Below are 23,681 nucleotides of genomic sequence, written 5' to 3'. Positions count from 1 at the left end.
CAAATCTTGATTTCATTACTACCTTGGTTACCTAACTTTTTGGAGCCTCAGTTTCTTCATCTGTCAAATGGGAAAATAATCTTGTTTTTAGGTTGTTATGAAGATCAAATGAGAGAACACTGTGCATATTCTAAATTGAAATGTTAATTATAATTTCTGTCATTGTCAGGGGCATCTTTGCCTTTGGGAGTGGCTAATCCATTTCGAGTATGTGTGCAACAAACACTGGATGAGATGGCCAAAGGGAGGGCCAATGGGCAGAGGGGTTTGCACCCTATCAACAGCTTCTGAGCAGTCAGGGTTTTTGCATCAAGGGTTGGGACTACTATAGCCAGAGCTTTGAGAAAACCTGTAACAGCATGGCTAAGTCACAGAGATTCACAAAGCAGAAGACTGCACTTCAGAGTTTATTCTTTTCCCTGCCTCTGCCTTTCTTTTTCTTAACTAACATTGTTTTTTACATCCCTGGTTTAATTCTGGAAACTTTGGCCGGTGGCAGAACAAAATGGTTGCAGTACTAGAGTTACAGTAGGTAACTAGTCAGGTATGAGCAGGACAGAAAAGGGCTTACACACACACACACACAAACACGAGGGCTTACACACACATACACAGAAGGGGGCTTACACACACAGAAGAGGACTTACACACACACACACACAGAAGAGAGCTTACACACACAGAAGAGGGCTTACACACACATACACACACAGAAAAGGATTTACACACACAGAAAAGGATTTACACACACACACACCCAGGAGTGTTGGATGACCATCAGGTGATGGTCAGGCGGTTGTTAACTCTCTCTCTAAAGTAATAATTGGTCACAGCTGCCACCAGGCAAAGGCACGTTCCTAATAGATAGAAAACACCTGAAATTGATGATCAGCAGCTTCCTGATAAGATCTCAGGAGTTGGGAGAAGTGATGTAAGACCCCGGATGTAAGCCAACGTGTGTAAAACCCCAAGTCGAAAGGTCAGACCACACGCTTGCCTTTCAGGTTGCCTGCTTGGCTGTCTTCTAACTGTACTTTCCTTCCTTTCATTCCCATCCTAAGGGAAGCGGAATAGCTTTTTCCTGTTTAGGCAAGTTTATAAAAAGAACAGGAATAGCCATTTCCTATTCTTTTTTAATAAACTTTCACTCCTGCTCTAAAACTTGTCTTGGTCCCTCCTTCTGCCTTATGCCCCTCAGTCGAATTCCTTCTTCTGAGGAGGTCATAAATGAGGTTGCTGCAGAACCGTACAGGTTTGCTGCCGGTAACAATAGGAAGTCTACTCCCTTATGAGAGATAAATGTGGCTAATATAATTAATTATAGGTTTAAATTTTCTGGCCAGAAATCTGTGCTTGAAAGTTTGGTACAAAAGGTAGCAGCATCAGGTTCTCCCCCTTTTTGTTGAAACATTCTCTTTGGAGTTGAGCAGGAGTCCCACTGGTCATCGTCATTGGAGCACTGACATGGATAGTCCAGAGCAGCGAATGGTTGTGATTCTTTCATCCTCGACATTGGGGTGTGCATTCTGAGTTACTGTTGTACCCTTATTCCTTCATCCCAGATAAGGAATATCTGATTCGGCCCTGAAAAGTGTCAGGGAAACTGAATATTGATGTCAGTGAAACTGAATTTTCTGTAGGAATTCTGCAAATAGAAAATTGATACTGACTTTAAAAGATTCATTGCGGGAGGCTCAGGCAGGAGAATCCCTTGAACCCAGGAGGTAGAAGTTGCAGTGAGCCGAGACCGTGCCATTGCACTCCAGCCTGGGTGTCTCAAAAAAAAACCAAAAACCAAAAACCCCACCCCCGCAAGATTTATTGACACTAAGAAAAGAACACATTTCTTTAATTTTTTTTGTGTAAAAAATTTTCTTTTTTAGATGAATCAACAGGGGTCATCTACAGAAAGAGGATTGCAATCTGTCAGAACGTGGTTCCAGAAATTTTAAGGAAGGTAAGTTCATTTTAAAATGTAATCACAGTTGTTGTAACATTGAGTAAATTTTAATAGTCCTAAAAAGGAACAGCATTTTCTGATGTAAAGGAGCATTAGAAACTTCCTACTCCTTTTACCTCAGAGCCTTCTGAGGAAGAAAGCCCTTTCTTATCCAACCTCACTTTTAGCAGATGCAACTGGAGATACTTTGTCTCTCTGTCTTGTGAAGAACTCTTAATGGACATAGAGATGTTGTGCAGTTACTTTAAAGATACTTTTGGCATTTTGCATGAAGTGACTATCTAATCTGCTCATGATTAGAAATGACTCTTAGAATGATCAGAAATGGGAAGAATGTAAATATTTAGTCTCATCTTTAATAAGAAAGAGAAAAACTTCAGTTTCTAATTCACTATCAGAGATAACAGTCATTTCCCAGAGTATAATGTTCTCCATGCCCTCTGTAAGTCTTTATGTGTATTTCTCTAAAGTAATATCATTGATGATGAAATCTTCATGATAGCACATTGTTTTCTCTCTTTGAAGTCCTTAAGCACTCTGGTGATTCTTTGTTGGAAAAAGGTGAGTGGAAATTTTTAATCACATTGCTTGACCCATAGAGGGATTTTCAGTGGGAGTCCTTTCAGAGCTATGAGGAAGTCAGAGGAAAGCATCTGGATATGCCCTTTAAACAGGTCTCAGAGGGTAGTTTCAACCTGAGAGAGATTCTGTGTGTGATGTTGTGTTAGTCCATTCTCAGGCTACTAGTAAAGACATAGCTGAGACTGGGTAATTTATATATAAAAAGAGTTTTAATGGGCTCACAGTTCCACATGGCTGGGGAGGCCTCACAATCATTGTGGAAGGTGAAGGAGGAGCCAAGGCACATCTTACATGGCAGCAGGCAAGAGAGCGTGTGCAGGGGAACTGCCTTTTATAAAACCATCAGATCTGGTGAGACTTATTCACTATCATGAGAACAGCACAGGAAAACCCACCCCCGTGATTCAGTTACCTCCCACTGAGTCTCTCCCATGACATGTGGGGATTATGGGAGCTACAATTCAAGATGAGATTTGGGAGGGGACACAGCCAAACCATATCAGATGTGGAACCCAGCTTGGCTCCTGCCGATTAGCTTGCAAATTAAATTGCTGTGCTGTATGTGGAACAAATGGCAGCTTCCATCACTTCCTTATCATGAATTAAAAGACTGTCACATTCTTCAGTGTAATAAAGCTGATATGACAATGAAAATGAACTTTCTTTTATTTTCCAGATGGTAAAACTTGTTGCAGTGTAGCAGCAAATTATTACTGGCTTTTTCCAGAGTGTGTACCCTGCCTTTGTCCTGTATACTCACTCTGAATCTATTATTTAAAAAGGCATTCAACTTTGTCTTGTATCTCAATTCTTAAATAATTTAAGGACACCTCTGACTTGTACAATTCTGCCTTTATAGTTTTCCATGTCTTCACCTAGGAAACCATACATTTCTAGGTATTGGACAGAGTTTAAAATGAAGAAAATATTTTACCTGATATTGTTCTCCATGTGAGCTTGTAAGTGGGCTCGATTAGAATCCATCAATTTAAGAAGGCCATAACCAGCCTTAGAGGAGACGTGAAGGAGGCTGATAATTTGCTTAGTGTTTAGCAGTTAGGGAAATTAGGCCAGAGACTGTATAGCTTACATAAATCCTGGGTCATTTGCATGTCCTCACCAGCACTTAGTAAGGTCATAGTATGTTTGATTATCAAAAACGTACAGCCACTGGTGAGCCATCATCCATAGATCAGGATTACTTGTCCTCTTGGTTATCCAAGACTGAGAGTAACTCTGGATGCAGTCATTATGTTGCCTGCTCTTCCTAAATTGAGAAAGCCATTCTCTTTCTGTTGGACAGGTGAGCATTTTGAAAGTACCTAATATCCAATTAGAAGAGGAGTCATGGCTCAATCCTCAGGAAAGAAGCATGGCTATACGGAGTCACTGCCTTACGTGGACACAGTATGCATCCATGAAGGAAGAGTCTGTCTTCCGGGAAAGTATGGAAAACCCAAATTGGTAAGACTCGTGTGTGTGTGTGTGTGTGTGTGTGTGTGTTTTGGATGCAGGGATGGACACGTGAGTACATACATTAAAAATCTATGGTTCTATACTTATGACCACTGTTTATAACTCATACGAATTCCACATTATTAATTTTTAAATCACAGTAATTAATGAATTTTTTGCAAGAGAAGTCAGGAAATGACAGAGTTCAACTTTTATCTCACCATCTCCCCCAATCCTGTTGTCTTTTTCACCCTCTTGAGAAGTAGTGAGTGTTATCAGTTTGCTGAATATTCTTCCAGACCTTAAAGAGATACCTTTAGATACTTACATATATACTCATAGAGCCTGTATAGTTTGGTTTTGTATATATTTTAAAACATATATTGTAAGTTATAAATTAGTTTGTAAATTGTGAGTTTCTAAATTGTGCACTTCTTTTTTTTTACTTAATGGAATGTTTCTGAGCTTAAACCATGTGATATATATATATATATGTGTATATATATATATAAAACTAGCTTATTCCTTTATTGCATATAATTAAATCCTGTGATTATATGACATTTTATGTAGCTACTACTTTTTTGATAGACAGATGGTATCTAAGTTCTTTTTTACAAACAATATTAAAATATTTGTGAAGCATATCTTCCTTGTATATGATCCTTTATGTTATATATGAGTTGTTTATCTAAAGTATATATATATATATTTGAAATGCAGTCTTGCTCTGTCACCTAGGCTGGAGTGCAGTGGTGTAATCATGGCTCGGTGCAGCCTCAACCTTCTGAGCTCAAGTGATCCTCCCACCTCAGCCTCCTGAGAAGCAGGGACTACAGGCATGTGCTTCAGGAGATGAAGGTTTCAGGCATGTGTCACCATGCCTTGTTAATTAAAAAATTTGTTTTGTAGATACGGGGTCTCACTATGTTGCCCAGGCTGGTCTCAAACTCCTGGCTCGAGTGATTCTCCTACATCAGCCTCCCAAAGTGCTAGGATTCCAGGCATTATCCACTGTGCCTGGCGTAGAGTAGAATTTTTTAATATCAGGTTTATTGAGATATTATTTGCATACAATAAAACTTACTTTTCTTAGTGTATAGTTCTTTGAGTTTTGACAAATATATAGTTGTGCCACCACTGCCACAATTAAACTATAGAACATTTTAGATAGTTTTAAAACAGTTAACATTACAAGACCAATCAATGGGGAAAGAATATTTCTTTCAACAAATGGTGCGGAGATAACTGGATATCCACATATGAAAGAATGAATTTAGATCCCTACCTCATGTAGAATACAAAATTAACTCAAAATAGATCAAATACCTAAATGAAAGAGTTAAAACTATAAGACACTTAGAAATAAACATAGGTATAAATCTTTGTGATCTTGGGTTAGGTAGTAATTTTTTAGATATGATAGCAAAAATTTAAGCAGCAAAATTAAAAATAGATAAAATTGACTTCATCAATTAGAAACTTTTGTGTTTCAAGGGACACTGTCAAGAAGGTGAAAAACAGGCTGGGCGCGGTGGCTCATGCCTGTAATCCTAGCACTTTGGGAGGCCAAGGCGGGCCGATCACTTGAGGCCAGGAGTTTGAGACCACCCTAGTCACACGGCAAAATCCCGTCTCTACTAAAAATACAACAATTAGCCAGGTGTGGTGGCGCATGCCTATGGCTTCAACTACATGGGTGGCTGAGGCACGAGAATAGCTTGGACCCAGGAGACAAAGGTTTCAGTGAGCCAAGATCGCACCACTGCACTCTACCCTGGGCAACAGAGTAAGACTGTCTCAAAAAAAAAAAAAAAAAAAAAAAGACACACAATAACAAGGGTTGGTTGTGGATATGTGGAAAAATTAGAACCCTTACATGTTTCTTATGGGAATATAAAATGGTGCAGCTGCTTTGGAGAACAGTTTTTCAGATCCTCAAAAAGTTAAACGTAGAATTACCATTTGACCCAGCAATTTCACTCCTAGGTACTACAAGAAAAATGAGGAAATATATGTCCACACAAAAACTTGTACAAAACTTTCATAGCATTATAATAGCCAGAATGTAGAAACAAGCCAGTGTCCATCAACTGATAAATATGTAATGTATCCACAAAATGGAAATTATTTAGCTACAAAAAGGAATGGAGTGCTGATTCATGGTTAAACATGGACAAATTTTGAAAATATGCTAAATGAAAGAAGGCAGTTACAAAAGGCCACATATTGTATGGGTCCATTTATTTGAAAAGTCCAGAATCCATAGTGACAGAATGTAGATTATTGGTTGCCATGGGTTAGGGGGAGAGGAGAGTGATGAGTGACTGGCAGTGGGTACGGAGTTTCTTTTTTGGGGTGATGAAAATGTCCTGGAATTAGTGTTGATGGTTGCAGAACTCTGCGAATATACTAAACCTCACTGAATTGTGTAACTTAAAAGGATGAATTTTATGGTAAGTGAATTATATCTCAATACAGAAAATGATATAGCTGATTCTCAGGACATGCATACTTTTATTAGTTTAAATAGTGTTTTAGTTTGGGCTGCTATACAAAAATACCATAGACTGTGTGCCTTACACAGTAAACAATAATTTCTCACACACCTGGAGGCTGGGAAATCCATCATCTAGGCACTGGCCTTTCCAGTGTCTGGTGAAGTCCATATTTTTGGTTTGCAGATGCTGCCTCCTCATCATTGCCTCACGTGGTGGATAGAGTGAGTTCTAGTCTTGGTTTCTTCTTATAAGGACACCAATCCCATCGTGCAGTCTCTAATTCATGACCTCATGAAAACCTAATTACCTCCCAAAGACTCAGTCTCCTAGTACCACCCCATTGTAGGTTAAAGTTTCAACACATGAATTGGGGGTGGCAGGGGAGGGCACTGACATGCAGTCGTAACATACAGATTCTGTCACATTGCCTTCCAATGTGTTAATATGCACATTTTACACTGATCAACAACACATGAGCGTGTTCATTCCCTTACAACAGTGTCAGCACTTATTCACATGCTTTTTAACTTTTGCAAGTATAATGGGTGAAAAATGATTAATTTTTTTGAGATACGTTTAAAAACAAGTAAAATATACGCACTAAATGTTAATAGTGATTATTGCTGTGAACTGTGGTTGCTGTGAACTGGATAATTATCTGTGTTTTTTGTTATTGTTCTGTGTGGTTTGAATTTTTTATTATATACTTACCATTTTATGGAAATAGTAAAGCACTCAAGCCCAAACAACTATAAACCAAAAATTTAAAATCCATTCTTAAGCCCAAACACTTGTCCAAATCATTACTGCTCTCCATAACTTTGGTCCTGTAGTGATAATTCTAGGATGCTGCAGCAGCCCGCTGAGTGGGTGTGAAAGCCATGTCTTATTGGCATCAGAGGTGGGCTTGCTCTGAACCACCCACTAGTTTTTCTTTCCTAGTCTCTCTCATGATAAGAGTTTCACATAGGGCATAGATGTTTGGGATTAAGTGTAAAGGCTGTGGCCAGAGAATAGAGCTCCTTTCTTTGTATGTAGAAATAGCAAAAGGATGGAATTGGCTGATTTTGTGCAAAAAAATCATTTCATCTGCTTCGTATTAGCCTTAATTTTTGCACATATTTGAGCTATTAGCTAGTCTTAAAAGGTGAACTAAACTTTCATCTGTGATATGTAAAATGACAATTAGCTCTGAAAATCCAGGGAGGACATCCTTTAGGAACAATTTTCCTTTGAGTGTTTTTCAAAAATTATTTAAAAATAGTCATTCTGATTCTAGAAACAATAATGCATGTGTCTTGTAAAAATATTAACCAGTTCTAAGAAAAAAAGGAAAATTAATCATACCTGGAGATATTGTCTGTTTACATAATTTTCTTGGTCCATTCCTAATTGAAACTTAGGTTGTTTGTTTTTGCTCTTACAAACAGCGTTGTGATGAAAATCTCTATGATTTCATATTTTCTCACTTATTCAGTTACCATTTAAGGTAGATTGAGCAAAGTGAGATTTCTTGGTCAAAGGTTGTATGCATTTTATATTTTGGTACATATGACCAGACTTCTGTATAAGAAGGTTTGCCCAGTTACATGTTTTTTTTTTTTTTTTCTTTCTTTGGTTTGTTATGTTCCAGTCCTCTCCAAAACACTTCCTTTTCTATCATTGACACAGCAGGCTAACATTTATTGATGCCTACTATGTCAAGGTCAAAGCTATATCCTTCATGTGCATTCTTTGGAGGCTTAGGTTAAATAACTTGCCCAAGGTGATACAGTCAGTAGATTGCTAAGCCAAGATATGAATGCAGATATCGTAGACTCTACCTTGAGCACAGTGGTGAGGCGGGAATACGAACATTTACAAAGGATGGGTTTATCTTGTTCTGTAGAGTGCTTTGGATCCCAGGTATGAAGAATGAGTTTTGTCCCTTCAGCAACAAGCAGCCACACAAAGGTTTCTGAATAGGGGCTGATATGCTGAAAGCTGGGATCCACATTCTAGAGAACTTATTTTCCTTAGCTCTTGACATGGATTTAGAAAGGCGTTTAGGCAGACATTCTAAATAAATGGGTAATGGGATGGAGTGGGGGCATCCAAGAAAGATTCATTATTACTTTAATTTCTTCCCTTTGCTAAGGAAATATGAGAGTAATGGCTAGCCACTGCACCCAGAATAGGGACAAGTTTTTTTTTTTTTTTTTTTAAAGGGAATAAAAAAGCTGTCAGGGCTACTAGTGTAAAATTAGACTTTCAAGCTGTGTGTTGGTTAGCAGGTGTGGGTGTGTGACTGGAAACCAGATGTCACTCTGTCCCTGTGCATGGCCTGTTGGCTCAATTCAGAGATGAGCTCAAAATAAGTTTCCTTTAGAAACTAAGCCTTGCTCTATGTCCTCTTTACATAGTTCTGATTTTCGCTTCCCCCTGACATCTCTATAGTTGTGGCATCTTCTTCGGTGAGAGAACTGCATTGGGCTTTCCCCCATCTGTACTCTTACACAACTGGATAGCTCTAATATGCTTTCTTCCTTCACTGATTTTATCCGACATTGTCTTCTTGTAGTTTTCATGGAGTGGAATTTCTATTCTCTCCATAATAGGTATGGGAAGATAGGGTGATGTCCTGTTTCTCACTCATCTGACTCTCCCAGAACCCAGGTTGGCACTCCATGCCTCAGAGGAGCCCTCCTTTACTTACTTTATCCCTCCTCCTGTATCAGTTAGGCTGCCTTGTGCTGCAAGTAGCAGAAACCCTGACTCAGACAATACCAGCCATCCCTTACATGTGTTTACTATGTGCAGGCTCTGCTCTAAGTGCTCAATGTATGTATGTATATGTGTGTGTGTATATGTGTGTCTATATTTAATCCTCAATAACCATGTGAGGTTGGAACTATTATCTTTGTTTTACAAACTGAGGCTAGAGATGTCAAGTGACTTGTATGAAGTAAGATGGCCAGTAAGTGGCAGCACCAGATTCAAACATGGGCTGTTTGGCTTTAGAATCTGAGTGGTTGGCAGCGACACTGCCCTTCCTCTCACTAAGGAATTGCATTATCTCATAGCCAAGTGGGCAGTATTTCCATAGGTCTTATTCTTTTGGCTCTACCTTTCTCTGTATGTCCACTTTTTTTTTTTTTTCAAGTTTGGATACCTCATGACTGTCAACATCTAGGATCAGCATACTAATTTGTCCACAGTTAGTGAGAGAAAGAGCTATGTAGAGGAGGGAACCTGTCTCCTAGCCATGAGGAAAAAGCCCTTCACCTGATGCTGATTGAGTCAACTTAGAACACCTGCTCCCCCAGACCAATCAGAGTGTTCAGAGGAATGATATGGGTGTATTGGCAGATCCAGTCAAGATCTGCCCTTGGAGCTGGCGTGAGGTCATCTCCCTCTGAAGCACATGGGCTACATGGGGGATGGGTAGGCACCGGAACAGTAATAATTGGGGCATAGTAGAAGGGGACTCTGCACACCTTTTTTCCTCTTCATGTTTTCTTGGCACCATGTTGCCCATTGTCTTTATTTTGCTTTGGAAGTAATGGAAACTCACTTCTGCAGATGATTACAGGGATATTTCTGTACCAGTGATCAGGCCTCCTGAGGGATAGGAACCAGGAATTGGAAAGCCAGCAAGACCTAAGGCAGCCTCATAGTCTCTTATTTTTCTGTGTCTGGCTACTTTGTCTAGTAATTTACAGATCTGCTTTATTTACACAGCCAACTTGACTCCCTCCAGGCCTGCACAGGGTCTCTCCTCTCATGTCCTATGCCACAGTAACTGAGTAGGCATCTGCTTTCAGAATCCTACCTCTGTACCAGGTGTGGCTCAATACCTATGATCCCTGCACTTTGGGAGGCCAAAGTGGGAGGATCTTGTGGCCAGGAGTTTGAGACCAGCCTGGTGACATACCAAGACTTTGTCTCTACAAATAATAAAATAATTAGTTGAGCATGGTGCCACATGCCTGTTGCCCCAGCTCCTCAGGAGGCTGAGGTGGGAGGATCGCTTGAGCCCGGGTGGTCAAGGCTACAGTGAGCTGTGATCCTGCCATTGAATTCCAACGTGGGCAACAGAGCAAGACCCCGGATATGGTTTTGCTGTGTGCCTACCCAAATCTCATCTTGAGTTGTAGCTCATACAATTCCTGTATGTCGTGGGACATATGTGGGAAGTAATTAAATCATGGGGGGAGGTGTTTCCCGTGCTGTTCTTGTGGTGGTGAATAAGTCTCACAAGATCTGATGGTTTTATAAAGGGGGGTTCCCCTGCACAAGTTCTTTTTTTTTTTTTTTTTTTTTGCCTGCTGCCATGTAAGACGTGCCTTTTGCCTTCCACCATGATTGTGACGCCTCCTCAGCCGTGTGGAACTGTGAGTCCATTAAACCACTTTCCTTTATAAATTACCCAGTTTCAGGTATGTCTTTATCAGCAGCATGAAAATGGACTAATACAACCTCCGTCTCAAACAAAAAAAGAGGAAAAAGAAGAATTCTGCCTCTGAAACTGTAACTATGTGCCCTTGTACAATTTGTATCACTTCTCTACTCCTCGATTTCTTCATCTGTATGATGGGAATGATAACCCTTTCCCAGAGGGTGGTTGTATGAATTAAATGAAGTCGTACATAGAGAAATCTTAAAATAGTGCCAGCCCATAGTGGTCAGCAGATATTAGTGTTTTGTATTATTACTTTTACAGTTGTTATTTTCATAATAAAAATTCTGATAACTTTTGATTCTAAATCTCAGAATGTATTTAATACAGAAACAGTGTTTGTAATGATTTACCGTTACACTGCAGAAATATGTTCATTTTGGAGTTTTGCATTCCCTCAGTACACATCTTTGGGGCTATGAGTGCCTCAATTTGAGAGGCATGGGACTGGGAAACTTGTATTTTAGTTTCAGAGTGAAATTTAAGCTCTGGAGAGAATAGTATTCAGGGTCAGTGCAAGCAATTGTCATGGACTGAATCTGCTCACATTTCTGGTTTTCTTCTAGGTTCATGCAGTGATCTTGGCAGTTGTAGATTCAGGGGCATCACATAGGGTCCTCTGATGCACTGCTTGAGTGTGTAGAATGAGAGATGCCATGCTCGTGCTCTGTTTTGCCTTAAGACACTTGGGCCAAATCAGAAAAAAGAAAAGTTAATCTTAATCTGAAAAGAGGAAAAAATTAAAGTCAGCTTTTGTGGGAATATGCTTTATTATGTAGAGCAGGACACAGGCATTTACTTTGGAAAATGGAGAATGAAGTGTATTGTTTTAGACTTTTCAGAAGGAAAAAAAACAGTCATGGTTTTTACCCTCCAAAACCTTATGTTCTGAGATAGGTTTGTTAATTTCTTATCATTTTGTGTTTGTGTTTGTTCTTTAAAATATATTGATTTGTTAGTTTCTGGTTCTTATTTATTACCCTTTTCCTCTTAATAGGTATTTGTTATACCATGTGGGAATATAATTGACATGCATTTGATTTGGTTTTAGTAATTGACATTTGCTTTATCTGAGTACTGCAATGTAATTCTGGAAGATAATCATCTAGTAAAAGTGTTTTCTTCAGCTTTACTCCTTCAGCATATGTGTTTTTATGCTAAGTAAAAACTTTCTGGTATCTTCAAGTTACTACCATCAATGGAGACCTGTTCTATTCGTGATGTTGTCGAACTGGGTTTTTCCTGCATTTGAGTAACAAGATTATTCTTCTACACTCAGCACGGCATCTCAGTGGCCATGTCTTCAGCTTTCTACATCTAAAAGCTTCTGCTTATCCTCTGATGCTTATTTTTGACATTAAAAACGCTCAGCCAGGCTGGGCACGGTGGCTCATGGCTGTAATCCCAGCACTTTGGGAAGCCGGGAGAGGTGGAAAAGCAAAAGCTCTCCCAGGGCCCTGCATAGGCCCATGGCCAGGTTGGAGGCTGGCTGTCTCCAGGTGCTTATAGCCTCATTGCATGAAACCCATTTTAGGGCCCCATTTGGCCCACCCTCTCCTGGGCAGAGTGGTTGGGCATAGCTGGGCCATGGCAGTGTGTCAAGACTTGATGAAGGGGCCGGGCACGGTGGCTCATGCCTGTAATCCCAGCACTTTGGGAGGCTAAGGCAGGCGGATTGCTTGAGCCTAGGAGTTCCAGACGAGCCTGGGCAACATGGAGAAACCCTGTCTCTACTAAAAATACAAAAATTAGCTGGGTTTGGTGGCGTGTGCCTGTGATCCTAACTAATTGTTGGGGCTGACTGAGGTGGAAGAATTGCTTGAGCCTGGGAGGCGGAGATTGCAGTGAACCCAGATCGTGCCACTGCATACTCCAGCCTGGGTGACAGAGTAAGACCATGTCTCAAAAAAAAAAAAAAAAAAAAGAAAAAGGAAAAAAAAAAGCTCAGCCTAGCAAAATGTGTGTTAATAATTTGAATATATCCCTCGTGGAATATAGTGAAAAACAAGTCAAAATCAAACTTAAACACAGATTACATTAATGAGATGAGAAACTGTTCTTTTTTTTTTTTTCTTTTCTTTTTTTTTTTTTTGACAGGGTCTCCCTCTGTTGCCCAGGCTAGAGTGCAGTAACACAATCACAGCTCACTGCAGCCTTGAACTTCGGGGCTCAAGCAATTCTGCCACATCAACCTCTGACTAGCTGAGATATAGGTGTGTGCTATCATGCCTGGCTAATTTTTTTTTCTTTTTTGTAGAGACAAGGTGTCACTGTGTTGTCCAGCTGGTCTTGAACTCCTGGCCTCAAGTGACCCTGTCGCCTTGACCTCCCAAAGTGCTGGGATTCCCGGCGTGAGTATCTGCGCCTGACTGCCGCTATTGTTGGGTCAATACATTTTCATTACTACTGAAATTACTCATGAATATTCTTCACTCTCTAACAGATATGCATATAACTTTTAAAATGTTTTATTTTTGAATTTCTGGATTAAAACATCGTAAGTCTCAAGTGTTCATCTGAAAAATCACAAATACTATAATTTGCATGTGCTGAGGGCTAATTGGGCATATTTTTTGGTGTGTCCATTTTTTCACCCTGCTCTAGAGTCTTTTTGGTTTTTTTTCCATGAGTGAATTCGGTAGTCTGGTGACTTCTGCGTGTTTTTATGATTGGCAATGGCATTTTTGATGGACCTTCAGACCTGCTTTTACTGAAGTATTAAAACACTCTGGCTCTGCTGACTTAGGAATTATTTCTAAGCCCAGTCCTGGAGCTAAAGGGCATGAGGGTGTAGTTAACTAATAGCCTAAATAAATACTACTGTATTCGTCCCAAAACATGACTCCCTCTGCTCATATTGACCTTGATTTCCAGTGCACCAGTGGATAATCAAACAATTAGCAGAAAGCACCACCAATTGTGAAGAGCCAAGCAGTGAGGCCTTTTCTATACAAATATAATCATCTGGGCCGGAGCTTTATTTTTGGCTTAATAAGATTGCTCTCCAAAAGATACTCATTTGCCATTTGATGTTTGTGTTCATATAATCAGAGTCTCCTCTGTTTTTGATTCCTGTACTAATTGTTTTGTGGTGGCTGTGCACTGAGGTCACAGTTTACCACTGTATCCCCTGTATTTAGCACAGTGTTTGGCTCCCAGAAGATGCTTCATCACCATCTGTCTAATGAATGATGAATGAAAACCTGCTAAAGGGGATGCAGACAGTACTTGTGGGGTGAAATGGGAATGGCAGGGTCAGGGGGTTGTGGGTGGGAAAGGAAAAGAGAAGGAATTTGCTGCAGGGTAAGTGCAAACTGGGGAAGCCCAGTAGGATTTGGTAGGAAATGCCATGTAGAGAGAATCTCTACATTGAACCAGTAATATGGGAGCTCCTCTTCTTGTTTCTGCTTGGTCATTTTATGTGCTCTTTGACTCTGGGAAAAGGGATAAAGGTGGCCTGAGCTCCCTCACAGAGTGATGTGAAGACTTAGTAAGATAAAAAATAGACATGCTCTGCACCTTTATAAAGCACCAAATAAATGTAAGTTGTTAGAACTAATGGGATTAAATGTTGTTTTCAAAGTGTGGTGACTGTTTAAAGTTACTAATTTTGAAAAATAGAGTAAACTGTTTTATTGAAAAGGAAAATGATAATTGAGCTAGAAACAATCATGTTTAGCCAAGAGAGCATTCGATGACATAAGTAGGAGCTTTCGAGATACAGTCCGACACTGCCTACAACATTTCAGTCTATGGCAGACTGCATATATTAAGGTGGTACCATAAGATTATATTGGAGCTGAAAAAGTCCTGTTGGCTAGTAACATCATAGTCATCTTAATATCATAGCGTGATGCATTACTCATGTGTTTGTGGTGATGGCAGTATAAACAAACCTACTGTGCTGCCGGTTGTGAAAATGTGTAGTGTATACAATATGTAATACTTGATAATAGTGTATTAGTACATAATACTTGATAATGGTGTGTTAGTCCATTTTCATACTGTTATAAAGAAATAACTGAGATGGTAATTTATAAAGGAAAGAGGTTTAGTTGACTCACAGTTCCACATGGCTGGGGAGGTCTCAGGAAACTTACAATTATGGTGGAAGGTGAAGAAGAAGCAAGCACCTTCTTCACAAGGTGGCAGGAGAGAGATAGAGTGCAGGGGAAACTGCCACTGTTAAAACCATCAGATCTCGTGAGAACTCTCTCACTGTCAGGAGAACAGCATGGGGGAAACCGCCCCCATGATCCAATCACCTCCCACCAGGTCCCTCCCTTGACACATGGGAATTACAATTTGAGATGAGATTTGGTAGGGACACAGAGCCAAACCATATAAATGGTAATAAATGACTGTTACTGGTTTATGTTATTACAATACCATTTATTGTTGTTTTAAAGTGTACTCCTAACTTATAAAATATTTTAAAAAGTTAACTGTAAAACAGCCTTAGGCAGGTGCTTCAAGTGGTATTCTGGAAAGCATTGTTATCATAGGAGATGACAGCTTCATGTGTGTTATTGCCCCTGAAGACTTTCCAGTGGGATAAGATGTGGAGGTGGAAGACAGTGATATTGATGATCATGACCCCGTGTAGTCCTAGGCTAATGTGTGTGTTTTTGTGTTAGTTTTTAACAAAAATATTTAAAAAGTAAAAAATTAAAAATTGAAAAAAGTTAATAGAATAAGAATATAAAAGAAAATATTTTTGTACAGTTATGCAATGTGTTTGTGTTTTAAGCTAAGTGTGATTGCAAAAGAGTGAAAAAGTTAAAAATGACAACGTTTATAAAGTAAAAAAGTTATAGTAAGTTAAGGTTAATTTATTATTGAGAAAAACAGAAATTTTTAAAATAAATTTAGTGTAGCCTAGGTGTACAGTATTTATAAAGTCTACAGCAGCATACGGTAATATCCTAGACCTTTGCATTTACTCACCACTCACTCACTGACTTATGCAGAGTGACCTCAGTACTGCAGGCTCCATCATTCATGGTAAGTGTGTATCATTTTGTATAAACGGTATATACATGGTATGTATCTTTTATACTGTACTTTTACTGTTCCTTTTCTATGTCTAGATATGTTTAGATACACAAATACCACTGTGTTGCAGTTGCATACAGTATGCGGTATAGTAACATGCTATGCAGGTTTGTAGCCTAGAAGCAATAGGCTATACCATCTAGCTTACGTGTGTGGTAAGCTATACCATCTAGGTTTATGCAGGTACACTCTATGATGTCTGCACAACGATGAAGTTGCCTAATAATGCATTTCTCAGAACATATCTTCATTGTTAGGTGATACACAATTGTATCTTAGTGGACGCCTGTTGACATTGTTTTTCATCCTCCTTTTCCTTTGAGTTGTTTTGAGTTGTATATTGGCCCAAGATTCAGGGGCGGAGTTAAAAATGTAAATTCACCTTGGTAATTCTAGTTTTGTATCCCTGGGCTGGCTCATGAAAATCGACATTTTTAAAGTTCTCCTGATGAATCTGTTGAGTAGCTAGATTTGGAATCCCTGATAAATAGTAAGTATCCCATGGTCCCAGTGGTAAGCAAACATACAGCTGGCAGCCCTTTTGGAACTTCATTTTTTGCAAAATTCTTGTTAATCTTATAAAGCATGATCAGTTAATATTCTGGCTATCTAGCAAACACTAAACACTTTTCAGTGGAAACACCTGCTGAAAAGTCAAAATTCAGATGAGGGCTCTACTGAATTTATGCAAGAAGAATGATCAATGGAAATAAAGGATGAGGAGGGGAGACTTCAGTAAGTATGATTAGTGTCAAAACTATGTTGCATTTTCTGCTCTTAGGAAACACAGATGCCAGTTAAATATTTTTCTTTTGTTTGGTTAGCTTTTGTAGCTATAGGAAATAAAGAATTTTGGTATTAAAAATTATGATACTTTATTAACCAGGCATTGAGATAATGCAGAATAACCTAAAGATCTTGAGACAATAGAGAGGAACCTGGTGACAATCTAGACTCAGGGTCTACCTCCTCCATTGGGCAGACAATCAGCACTAGCTGTGAGTGGGATGCATGCACTGTTGGGCCTGATATCCCAAGACGAGCCTCCACCTAAGCTAGTTTACAAACCATTGTGTAATTTGAAGCTTCGCCATCAACTCAGGATGCCTGTAAGCTTTCACTAAATAGACACTTTTCTAGATAATAGGGGTTGTGGGAAGGGACATGGGATCTGAAGTTAATTGTGTTAATAGTGGCCCTGTCACTTATTTTTGTATGACCATAAGTAAGTTTGCCTCTTGGAACCTCAGTTTTTTTAAATCTGTAAGCTCGGGTTAATATTATATACCTTATAAGACTGTTGTGAGAATTAACTGAAAGGCATGTTTATAAAAAACTTAATACAATGCTTTACCACAATAGGCTATGAAAATATGTTAACTGTTATTGTCAATAATCAGTTCTTTTCTTTTTTGAGACAGAGTCTAGCTCTGCTGCCCAGACTGGAGTGCAATGGCGTGATCTCAGCTCACCACAACCTCCGCCTCCTGGGTTCAAGCAATTATCCTGCCTCAGCCTCCCGAGTAGCTGGGTTTACAGGTGTGTGCCACCACACCCAGCTAATTTTCTATAATTTTGGTAGAGATGAGGTTTCATCATGTTGGCCAGGCTGGTCTCAAACTTCTGACCTCATGATCTGCCTGCCTCAGCCTCCCAAAGTGCTGGGATTTCAGGTGTGAGACATATTAATAATCAATTCTTAAATACCATGTTTTAAGAGACAGAGCCAGACTGTCCTGAAATGTATACTTGTACTAACCTGCTGAGCCTCTGAGATTCTATCATTTAATTTATTTCTTAGTGTTATGGCATACCCTGTTGATACTCATTGTTAATAATTTAGGTAAAAACCTGTTGGTTTCTGGGATGGGTTAGAAGAACAGCTCAGAGGGAAAGCGCTTAGGAGAGGAGGTCAGAGGATGGCAGAATGTTTGGTTTCACAGTGCAGAGTGTGGGGTAGCAGGGTGGGACAGGAGTCTGGGAAGTTGGGAGGCTTCTGTTCCAAGAGCTTTGAATGTCAGAACTGGGGTGGGGAAGGGGTTCATTCCCTTCATTGCCAAGTGGTTTATGGTGATTGAGTTCCACCTAGAAGTTAATGAGTTACAGAGTCTTGGAGTTGGGTTGGGCTGGATTTTCACAGTGGTTGTTTGACTTCTCAGCCACTGTGCTTTTTTTTTTTTTTTTTTTTTTTTTTTTTACTTTAAATTGGAATAATAATGGTGGTTGTAGTAGAACAGCATAATTATTACTAATGTTAGTACTGTTTACTCACATTTGTTGAGTGCTTACACATAGTACTTTGAGTACTTTCCACATATTGCCTTATTCAACCTTGAGAGAACTCATGAAATACGTATTATTAACCCCATTTTACAGAGAAGAGCAAACTTCACAGAGCTTCAGGAACTTACTATGTGGGTGGGTAGGCAAGCTAAAACAAGATGTGAATGTAAATGGTCTAATTCCGGGAGCCACGTTCCCTGTCTTAAAGGCACACACATATATATATATACAGTGTGTGTGTGTGATTTTACACGTATGAATACACGTGTTCATGTTAAGGCTGAAACTGCATAGCATGTATTGAGAGCTCTGCAAATTGCACTGGTTTTCTGTGGAGGCAGTTATGTAAATGAGTTCAGACAGACAGCATGGGAGAGACTACATAGTCTGCCATCTTGGAGCAGCAGTGAGTCAGGAAGTCTCTACAGCAGCAGCAGAGCCAGGGAGTTGGTCAGGAGTGAGTGGGCAGTCTGACTTGAAGACCCCATGTTTCCTTTGGGACCCCTATTTCTGTGTGCTTACAGGATAATGCTAAAAACGTGGTTAGAACTGAGGTCATCACAACAAGAGTATCTGTGGAACTTTTTTTTCCCCCTCAAAGACACTTTAATTAGATTCCCATCATGAAAACAATTAGGCAAGATTTGCCATACCTAACCAGTCAATAATTCAAGGACAGGATCTCATTAAGAGCTTTTGCTTTCCCGGAAACTGCCGTTTTGAGGATTCAGCACTGGTGACTGCATGCTCTGGGGATTAATTCCTGATCCATATTTCCCCTGAACTTTTTTATTTTCTCAAATGCAGAAGAAAACAAATTTTTAAATGACTGTGTAAGCTGCCCTTCATTTTCACAAAGGTGTTCTGGGATTTGAGTTGTGCTTTCTCTGTCACAGTTCCATTGGGTTTTGTTTTGAATTACACCCACTAAGTGGACAAAGCAAGAGATGGGACTCAGATACAGGCGCTGCTTGAGTGGGTGAGCCTCACTCTCAGATTTTGCAGGTGGCTTATCCCACAGTCAGGTGAAGGTTGTCTTCTGTTGACCTGAGCGGGTGGAACTCCTGTGATATCTGGTTCATTTTCCATGACACAAGTATTGAGATGTATTATACATTTCTTGCCTTCTTTTGCTTCTTCACTTTCTCTTCCCTACACTCCCTCCATCTCTTCATTCTTCCCTTCCTAAATGCATTATTGATTTCCTACCATGTGCTAGTCTTTGCAATTTAAATTGAGGATTCAATGAAGAAAAAATAGATACAACCATTTAGAAAAACATTTGGCCTGATCTATTAAAGTTGAAACTGTGCATGTGCTATGGCCCAGGTAATTGACTGCTGGATACTCCAGAGATACTTGTGCACATATATATCTGGTTACATTATAAGCATTTTCATAACATACTGTTGATAATAGCCATAAACTGAGTCCATTCTAAATATCTTCTGTAGAGGGGATAATTTGGAGTGTTTTCAATCAGTAGAACACTATGTAGCAATGAAAATGAACAAACAACAACTACATGCAACATTGTGGATGAGTCTTATACACATAAGACTAAGCACATGGGCATTATTCACCCTGCCTTAATAGGCAGTGACATGATCAGTGTGTGCTTAGGAAGTTGACTTTTGTCAGTATGGAGTTTAGGGAATTCATGCTGGAGACAGGGACCCCATTGGGAGGCACTTTGCAATGGTCCTGGAGAGAGAAAATTCTATGCCAAGCCCAGGCAGTAGCAGTAGCAAGGAAGAGAGTAACATGGATTGTTGAGGGACATTACAAGTGAAATAAGCACAATCAGGTAACTTACTGGATGTTTAGATTGATTCTAGAGAGGGGACCATCTAACATGTTGCTAAGATTTCTAATCTCGTGGACTAGAAGAACAGTTGTGTCGTTCACTAAGAACAGAGGAAGACTAGGATTTTGAGGTGATAGCTGATGAATCCTCATGACATTAAGCTATGTGACCTTGGGCAAGTTATTTAACATCTCTTTGCCATAGTTTCTTCATGTATAAAAGAGAGAAAATAATTTTCAAAGCATAGCAACCTCAGAAGATAATACAATGTCTGATATAGAATGTACACTGTTACGATACTGGGTTTTGAGGAGTAAGTATGACCCTGAATTTGTAATATCGTAAATGTGATGGAGAGTCCTCCCTGCAGGCTTCTCAGAGAAGAAAGACAGGTGAAGGAAAACTTGAGTCATCCTTATATGTCTTGAGGATGATGAAACACTATGTACTTCAAGTACAGGGTGGGGAGAAAGTCTTAAGACACAAGCTACAAAGAAACGAGATTACATAACATGGGAAAAGGAAAGCCAAGAGGTGATTTAACAAGACTTTAAATGAAGAGCAAGCCAGAAGTTAGCAGGTACTGTTGCTGAAAATGGTTTAAAAGGCACAGAGCCATTTATAAAATGCTTTATTTATTTATATAAAAGTGATACTCAGGGTCTTATTACTCAATAGACTTTTTGGTGATGGCCAAAGGTATACATATTTTTTAAATAGAAAATTTATAAGCCACTAAAAAGAAGAACAAAGCAAGTAAATAACATATATAATTCCAATGTCCTAATGTTGTTAACATTTTAGCTCTGTTCACTTACTCATCTGTCCATCCGTCCATCTGTCCGTCCATCCATCCATCCATCTTGTCTTTTTTTTTTTTTAGATGAAGCTGAAATTAAACCATGTGTTGTGTAAACTGCTGTGTTTTGCACACAACGTAAACGGAGATGAATTCTAGTGTGAGGGATTTAGGTTAGCTATTTGTAGTAAGAAGAGTGTCTGATGTGCTTTATCAATGAGTTATTGAGGGAAAGTGCAATATTTTCTTCTCTGGCAGTCTTAAAATATAGGATAAACTCTCATCTCGTTGATGGCAAGGACATGACCCTGCTTTACTGCTCTGTTATTCTTTGATATGTGGACAAAACCCAAGAGTGCTTTTCTGAGGACTTACCTCTCCCAAAAGTGGCAGAAAGAAATATTGGTTAGAATATGATGTAAGAGACTCTTATTAATCCATCACCTACATTTGCCTTCAGGACTGAGGACTGAAGAGTTCATCTCTCCCAAGAGTGTGAGACTGCTCAACTTTTCATTTCTCAATATTAAAATCACTGTAAAATTCTATTCTGACTAATCCAGAATAAAGACAGGAAAGATTAGTGTCACCGGGATATAGTTTTACATGAGCAAATCATTTTAAACAGGCTTAAATCTAAGGAGTGAAAACTGCTTAGACGGAAGGTATTTATGTCAGATTGGGTGGGATAACTCATTTGTGTGTGTGTGTGTGTGTGTAAGGGAAGGGGGAGAGGGGGAGAGGGGGAGAGGAATTCTGAAGGCTTCCTTTTATTGTATGCATGATCTAAATGTAGAGGCTACTGCTATTAGCGAGGTCTAATTAAGAGGTTTTAATAACCATTTTGACCAAAATGACAGTTTGTTGGATCCAGTATTTTCTCAGATTTTTTTTTGATTGTTTCAGTGCATGTGCTCACTTATGCATGCATATAAACACATGCCAACTCTACATACAGGAGACGTGGCTTTCATTTCCTTTCCACAGAGATGTAAGGTTGGGAAAATGTTTTCTGTTTTGAATATTTTTTATTACAAAGGAATTGAATTAATTCATTTAACAAATGCTCATTGAACTCATTCAGTGTAAGCACTATGGTGAAAATGGGGGATAGGAGATTGTCTAAAAGCATTAAGGAATGGCAATGAACATTTTAGTCAGTGGTGCAGATGTGACTTAATCTATACCTGGTACTTGGTATCCTCAGAAGACAAGCCACCATTACCTTCAGGGTAAAGCCTAAACTTCTCAGCCTGAGGCCATTTGCAATCTTGTCTTCAGTTATCCTTTCTGCCTCATACCCTAACATCTCCCACACCTTATGCTCCAGTCATTCCTGTGGGAAGAATTTATCAAGCCCCATACCATGTACTGGGCATTTTTAGATAACCTGTGGCTCCTCAGACATCTCTCTTCCTTCACACCTCCTTACCTGGGTCCTTGTGGTTTTCCTCTGATGGAATGCTTCACCTCCAATTGCTGACACTCTCCCACTTGTCTATGTGTCTTTTCCACTAGCCAGTGAGAACCTGGAGGAGAGAGACCATCTCCTTCTCTGTGGGCCTCTAGCAGTCAGTATGGCACTTAGCATATAGTAGCCATGCAGTCAGTGTGTTGAACAAATGAATGAATGAGGCAAAGTTAAGTGTAATCCAAATCTGTAGTGGTGATGAGCTGCCTTAGCTTTTGTTTATTTAGGAAGATCTGAATTTCTCTTTCATTTTTGAAGGATAGTTTTGCTGGATGTAGTATTTTTGTTTTGTAGGTTTTTTTTTTTTTTTTTAATTTCAGTATTTTGAACATGTCATTCCATTCACTTCTGGCCTGCAAAGTTTCTGCCAAGTAATCTACTGAAAATCTTATAGGAGCTTAATGTGATGAGTTGCTTTTCTCTTACTGCTTTCAAGATTCTCCCTTTTTCTGTGACTTTTGACAGTTTGATTATAATGTGTCTTGGTGTGAGTCTTTTATATATATATATATATTTTATTATACTTTAAGTTCTAGGGTACATGTGCACAACGTGCAGGTTTGATGCATAGGTATACATGTGCCATGTTGGTTTGCTGCACCCATCAACTCATCATTTACATTAGGTATTTCTCCTAATGCTATCCCTCCCCCAGGCCCCCACTCACTGACAGGCCCTGGTGTGTGATGTTCCCCACTCTGTGACCAAGTGATCTCATTGTTCAATTCCCATCTATGAGTGAGAACCTGTGGTGTTTGGTTTTCTGTCCTTGTGATAGTTTCCTGAGAATGATGGTTTCCATCTTCATCCATGTCCCTGCAAAGGACATGAACTCATCCTTTTTTATGGCTGCATACTATTCCATGGTGTATATATGCCACATTTTCTGAATCCAGTCTATCATTGATGGACATTTGGGTTGGTTCCAGGTCTTTGCTATTGTGAATAGTGCTGCAGTAAGCATACGTGTGCACATGTCTTTATAGTAGCATGATTTATAATCCTTTGGGTATATACCCAGTAATGGGATGGCTGGGTCAAATGGTAATTCTAGTTCTAGGTCCTTGAGGAATCACCACACTGTCTTCCACAATGGTTGAACTAATTTGCACAGATGTGAGTCTTTTTGAATTTATCCTAGTTGAAGTTCATTGAGTTTTCTCAATTTGTATGCCAATTTCCTCCCTCAAATTTGGGGAATTTTCAGCCATTATTTCTTGAAATAGGCACTCACTCTGCTTCTTTCTCACTCTCTTCTCATTACGAGATTCCTGTAATGTGGATAATGATCTGTTTGATGATCTCTTGTAAGTCCCTTAGGCTCTCTTGA

The 23,681-nt window shown here is 39.4% G+C and overlaps 1 protein-coding gene across 2 annotated transcripts in view; it reads left to right on the top strand.

The window, feature by feature from the left end:
• Positions 1–23,681, top strand: part of PRELID2 (PRELI domain containing 2) — an 80,789-nt gene that overhangs the window by 13,549 nt on the left and 43,559 nt on the right. For both annotated transcript variants that reach the window (XM_054489503.2, XM_063665242.1), the window contains exons 3-4: positions 1,884–1,957; positions 3,846–4,006. In XM_054489503.2, the coding sequence (XP_054345478.1) occupies positions 1,884–1,957; positions 3,846–4,006 (235 nt within the window). The remainder of the gene's footprint in view (positions 1–1,883; positions 1,958–3,845; positions 4,007–23,681) is intronic.

This window comes from Pongo pygmaeus, chromosome 4 (genome assembly GCF_028885625.2).
Source record: "Pongo pygmaeus isolate AG05252 chromosome 4, NHGRI_mPonPyg2-v2.0_pri, whole genome shotgun sequence".
NCBI lineage: Eukaryota > Metazoa > Chordata > Mammalia > Primates > Hominidae > Pongo > Pongo pygmaeus.
The sequence above is the reverse complement of the archived record's forward strand: the minus strand, read 5'-3'. Positions and strand labels throughout refer to the sequence as shown.